Source organism: Micropterus dolomieu, linkage group LG01, assembly GCF_021292245.1.
Source record: "Micropterus dolomieu isolate WLL.071019.BEF.003 ecotype Adirondacks linkage group LG01, ASM2129224v1, whole genome shotgun sequence".
Classification (NCBI taxonomy): Eukaryota; Metazoa; Chordata; class Actinopteri; order Centrarchiformes; family Centrarchidae; genus Micropterus; species Micropterus dolomieu.
This window is the reverse complement of record NC_060150.1, coordinates 20,471,061-20,477,044: the sequence shown is the minus strand read 5'-3', so window position 1 is coordinate 20,477,044 and position 5,984 is coordinate 20,471,061. Positions and strand designations below refer to the sequence as shown.

The following is a 5,984-nucleotide window of genomic DNA, read 5'->3' as shown; positions in this document are numbered from 1 at the left end:
TGACTCTCTGTCAGCCTGGCTACAGCGCTGAAAAGAAACCTGGGGTTGTTCCTATTTTCCTCTATTAATGATGAGTAGTACGCTGCTCTGGCATTACGGAGGGCCTTCCTATAAGTTTTAAGACTATCTTGCCAAATTAAACGAGAATTTTCCACTTTGGAGGCTAACTCAGGCCGTTCTGCACCAACTACCGGGGACTGGCTAGCTACAGTAGCTAAAGACTGATCTACCAAGGTGCGGAGCCGGACTTCTAAATCACTGAGCCTCGCCTCCATGTCTAAAAATAAACTACACTTATTACACGTACCATTACCGCTAAAGGAGGCAGAAGAGTAACTGAACATCTGACACACCGAGCAGGAGAAAGTAGGAGAGAGAGAGGAAGAAGGAGAAGCCATCGCTAGCTACTGAGCTAAAGTAGCGTTAGCTACCAAAACTTTAGAACAACTATGAGATTGAACAGCAGTCACTAAACGATGGAAAGAACTGTGAGTGCTTAGGCAAAATTACTGTAAGAATAAGTGTTTAGCGGACAGTTGCTATTGCTCCTATTTGCTCTTAATCATAAATAGCTCACTGTCATGTAGTTGTTATCCAGATTATATTAAATGTGCTGTGTTCAACCAGTCCTAAAAAAACCCGGCCTTGAACCCACCAACCTCAACCACTATCGCCCTTTTTCCAAGGTTCTGGAAAAAAATGTTTGTGTAACCCCTTACGAGCCTGTGCGCAGCCTGAGATCCTTCGGCAGGGGTCTCCTGTGCATTCCAGAGCCTTTGGGGTCAGGGCCCCAAGGCTCTGGAATGACCTCTCTGAGGACATCAGGATGTCAGAGTCTTCTTTTAAGTCTTGCCTGAAAACTTATTGATTCCGGAAAGTGTTTTCTGATTTTATCCAATAAGTCAGCACTTACTGTTTTAATTTCATTTGTGCATATTTTGTTGTATTTTATTGTCGTCTTTTTTAACTGTTATGATTTTAATGTTTTACCTTCTGTGCACTTCGTACTGTTTTGATAAGTGCTCTATAAATAGAGTTATTATTATTATGAACACAGAAGCACAAGGTAACACTGATTAGTCTGTGTCTCTAACTGGGAGATTGACGGTGTTGTCAATCTCCCAGTTAGAGACCCAAGTTATTAGCAAGCAAGGAGCCTGAAGGACAGCTACGTTAATGTGCATACAGCTGACACTGAGGTGATGGAAATTTAATATTTTAATGTTTCCCTGTGTGGTGCTTAATAATTTAAGATCTTGCAGCTAGGTGAAGGTTCCCATGGGAAAGTAGCTCATTAGAGGGGTTTCTTATCAGACGGTCCTTCATCTCATGACAGTGGGTTCCTACTTCCTCCCTCCCTGAGACAGCTGCGTAATAACATCACAGTAAAAAGTCACTGGCTGTCTTACATTCTGCAGACTGGTGGCACTCTGTATGTTTTCTGACCTTTGCAAAGAATAAAAACCTTTAAAGACGCCTGGATTGAACTCTTTATTTCCATTACACCAGCTGATCGGATCACAGACTGATGTCCTGGGTTATGCTGCCCTGGGCTGTCCCCATCACCACAGCAACAGCAGAGAGACAAAGTGAATTCTGAGTCGTCAATTTTGAAAACATTTATTTTCATTTTTTTGTTGAAATCTTCAGTACAGTCTGTCGTCTGACAGGAATGCATGAGAGCAGACATGATTGGCTCAAAACAGTCACATGATCATCATGATTACGGGTTACTGATCGCTGAAAAAAAAACCCCACTTTATCCAGAAAGTCCCACGAAACCCCGCCCCCTCCCGTAACCCCGCCCCTCCCTGGACGTCCAGGTGAGTCCCTGTACAAGCCCTTCAGAGACGAGCGTAGAAAAGACGACGACATTAAAGACGAGGAGTATTAAAAAGAAAAAACATGAAGGAGTGATATCATCATGACATCATTGTGACATGGTCCAGGAGACAGACAGCAGCGAGTCAATGAAAACCAGCCAATCAGAGGACAGCTTGGCTGAGATATGCGAGTGCTGAATGTGACGTGGCTAGCTGAGGAGCTGCTGCCCCCGGTGATGAACACAAATATACAAACACGGAGTCTCAGTCACAGCTTTTACTCTGGAGGCCCTGCTTCCTGTTTACATCCTCTCTACTTCCTGTGTCCTGATCTCTCAGCGCAGAGAAATGAATCCTGGGAGTCGCAGTTAACGTCTACCTGAAAGAACAGGATATTTGTGATTATGTGACGCGAGAAGGTCCGACCTGTGTTTCTCGTGTTCGAGTGTATTTTAGTTTGAAGGCTCTCTGCTCCTTCCTGTATGGTCCACATTTCCTGGAAGTTTCACATTAAAAGCCTCGTAGTACTGTCCCTTCTATGGAGTGCTTTTATTGTGAAACATCTTTCCACAAGTATTGAGTTTGGCAGTTTAACAAAATAACAGCACAACAAATTTGAATCAGTGTTTAGGTTTAAAAACAAGTTTCTAAAAAGACATTTAAGCCCCCCCCCCCAACACTTCCTATTTAACTGCTCTGCTCCAATTGGAGGAGAGCACACCTGAAACACATCGGTCAGTCTTCATCCTTTAAATCTTTTGTCTCAGTGAAACATTTTGTGTCCTGAGCAGAACGCTCACCTTTATGCGTCTTCTTCACTTTGTCCAGGTGTTCCCACCTGTCCTCTGGGACGGACAGGTACAGAGCACACCTGGAACAAGGTGAGACTTTAAAACTAAACGTTCAAATGTTTTAAGGATGAGAGTCCAGGTGTGAAAGGTGTGCGAGTCCCTGTTCAGGTAAATCAGACTCTCCAGGGGGACGGACAGAAATGTAGATGGCGGGATCTGAGGCTTATGTGATTTATGAAGGGACGTCCACACGGTTTCTAATCATCCCGAGTTTTATATACAAGGCTGCCGGCGTTTTAGACGGTGACATCACGTTCAAACAGGAAGAAGTTTATTTTATTAAAACCTGCAGCTTCCAGTCCTGACACACACACATTTGTACTTCTATACTTGTGAGGACCCCCCAGACCATGACAAACTGAATCAGCTGTTGTCCTGATCACTCAAGAAACACGAAGGCTCTCAAGATTCTGGATCAGAGATCGGGACGTCCACAGGAAGTGAAGTCTGAATGATCCAACGTGTGTTTGTCTCTCGTTCAACCAGCACAGCTACCTGATCCTGACTGAACCTGATCTTTAACTAAACCTGAACTTGATCCTAAACTGAACCTAAGAGTCGGCCGGGTCCTCACAAAGATAGCTGTACCAACACTCACACTGACTCGGTTTATGAGGGGGGGGTGAGGGGGGGCAGGCCCTCGTCGCTGGGCGTGGCCGTGTCGTCGCTCGGCTCCAGGCTGTCCTTCAGACTCACCGTGCTGTCGGAGGGGGGCGGAGTCGACACGGAGCAGGGCGGGGTTAACTCAGAGATAGGCGGGGTTAGCTTTGTGGGGGGCGGGGTGTCTGGGGAGGGGTCTTGGGTCCCGTTGGCGGTCGGGGGAGGCGGGGAAGGTTCCTGTGCGGTCGCGGCCGTGACTTGAGGGGGCGGGCTGAAGATGGGGTCTGCCCGGTGGGGGGCGGAATTAGACAGGAGGCCGTCGGCGAGGGACAGCGAGGCTTTCTCCACCAGACGCCACTGCATGATGCTGGTGTCCTTCCCTCCCGTCGAGATCAGGTGACTGTCTCTGTACAGGAAGCTGACGTTGGTCACATGACTGCTGTGGGCGCTGTACTTGTGGCTGGGAGCCTGCACGCACACACACAATCGATCCACGTTACATCATCTGCCCATTGATTTCTTACTGATCATTTGATCTTTGTGAGTGTCTCACCTTGGGTTTGGAGCACGGGTAGGTGAAGAGGTGAACTTTACAGAAGTCGTCAGCCAGAGCGATCACCTTCCTGTTGTGAGATCTGATCAGAGCATTGATGTCGGTGCCGTCAGAACCATCGGGCCACACACCTGACACACACACACACACACACACACACTCCAGGTAAACATCACCTGTCTACTATCTGATGTCACATGATCTACTGAGCCACCGACGCTTTGCTTTCAAATGTGTTTGTGTAGCTGTGTACAGGTGTGTAGGTGTACAGATGTAGGTGTGATTGACAAGCCATAGTATTCATAGACAGGTTGGGCATGTTATTGCACACTGGCACGTCAAAAGCGAGTTATTTGACAGCAAAACGTGCGGCTGTACAGGTGTGCAGGTGTACAGATGTGCAAGTGTACAGGTGTGCAGGTATACAGATGTGCAGGTATACAGATGTGCAGGTGTACAGATGTGCAGGTATACAGATGTGCAGGTATACAGATGTGCAGGTGTACAGATGTGCAGGTGTACAGATGTGCAGGTGTACAGATGTGCAGGTGTACAGATGTGCAGGTGTGCAGATGTGCAGGTGTGCAGATGTGCAGGTGTACAGGTATACAGATGTGCAGGTGTACGGGTATGTAGGTGTACAGATGTGCAGGTGTACAGATGTGCAGGTGTGCAGGTGTACGGGTATACAGGTGTGCAGGTATACAGATGTACAGGTATACAGATGTGCAGATGTGCAGGTGTACAGGTATACAGATGTGCAGGTGTACAGATGTGCGGGTGTACAGATGTGCGGGTGTACAGATGTGCGGGTGTACGGGTATACAGGTGTGCAGGTATACAGATGTGCAGATGTGCAGGTGTACAGATGTGCGGGTGTACAGATGTGCGGGTGTACGGGTATACAGGTGTGCAGGTATACAGATGTGCAGGTATACAGGTGTGCAGGTGTACAGATGTGCAGGTGTACAGATGTGCAGGTGTACAGATGTGCGGGTGTACAGATGTGCAGGTGTACAGATGTGCAGGTGTACAGATGTACGGGTATACAGATGTGCAGGTATACAGATGTGCAGGTGTGTAGGTGTGCAGGTGTACAAACCGAACACGTGGTATCCCAGTACGCAGGTGTAAGTTGCCCAGTCGATGTCTTTACACTCTGAAGGCTTTGTGATAAGTTTACAACCATTTGGAACGTTCCCTGAAAACACAAAACTGTTACACACCACATTGCAGTGCTACAAGTACACAGTACTACAAATACTACAGCAGTGAAGTACTCACAGTAGAGGATCTCGTAGTCTCCAGAGTTGGACATGATGAAGTTGTTGTCAGGTGACCAATCCAAGTGCGTGATGTAGCTGGAATGTCCCTGTGGAAACATTCAGGTAACTCATGAACACACCTGAGCTCCATTATGACCTACACAAACACTGACTGTGGTTGCAGCTGGGAACTCTGAGATATGTAGTTCTCCAGTTTTCTCTCCAGACCACATTTTCCAAATGAAGTAGCTGTGGTAGTTCAGGTAGGAGATTAACTCCTTAAATACACTTTAAAAACTAAAGACGTCAGGCTAACAGGAAGTGACGTTTAACTCTTAAATTAAAAACTACAGACGTTAGGCTAACAGAAAGTGACGTTTAACTCTTAAATTAAAAACTACAGACGTTAGGCTAACAGAAAGTGACGTTTTACTCTTAAATTAAAAACTACAGACGTTAGGCTAACAGAAAGTGACATTTTACTCTTAAATTAAAAACTACAGACGTTAGGCTAACAGAAAGTGACGTTTTACTCTTAAATTAAAAACTACAGACGTTAGGCTAACAGAAAGTGACGTTTAACTCTTAAATTAAAAACTACAGACGTTAGGCTAACAGAAAGTGACGTTTAACTCTTAAATTAAAAACTACAGACGTTAGGCTAACAGAAAGTGACGTTTAACTCTTAAATTAAAAACTACAGACGTTAGGCTAACAGAAAGTGACGTTTAACTCTTAAATTAAAAACTACAGACGTTAGGCTAACAGAAAGTGACGTTTTACTCTTAAATTAAAAACTACAGACGTTAGGCTAACAGAAAGTGACGTTTTACTCTTAAATTAAAAACTACAGACGTTAGGCTAACAGAAAGTGACGTTTAACTCTTAAATT

General features: G+C 45.6%; 1 protein-coding gene across 1 annotated transcript; it reads right to left on the bottom strand.

The window, feature by feature from the left end:
• Positions 1-2,928: 2,928 nt before the first annotated feature.
• Positions 2,929-5,199, bottom strand: LOC123978063 (echinoderm microtubule-associated protein-like 4; the record flags this gene model as incomplete). The annotated part of the gene is given in 4 exon segments (XM_046061190.1): positions 2,929-3,742; positions 3,828-3,958; positions 4,930-5,028; positions 5,112-5,199. Coding segments are annotated over 4 exon segments (777 nt in total), but the record flags the coding sequence as incomplete, so codon positions are not given.
• Between the last annotated feature and the right edge of the window lie 785 nt (positions 5,200-5,984).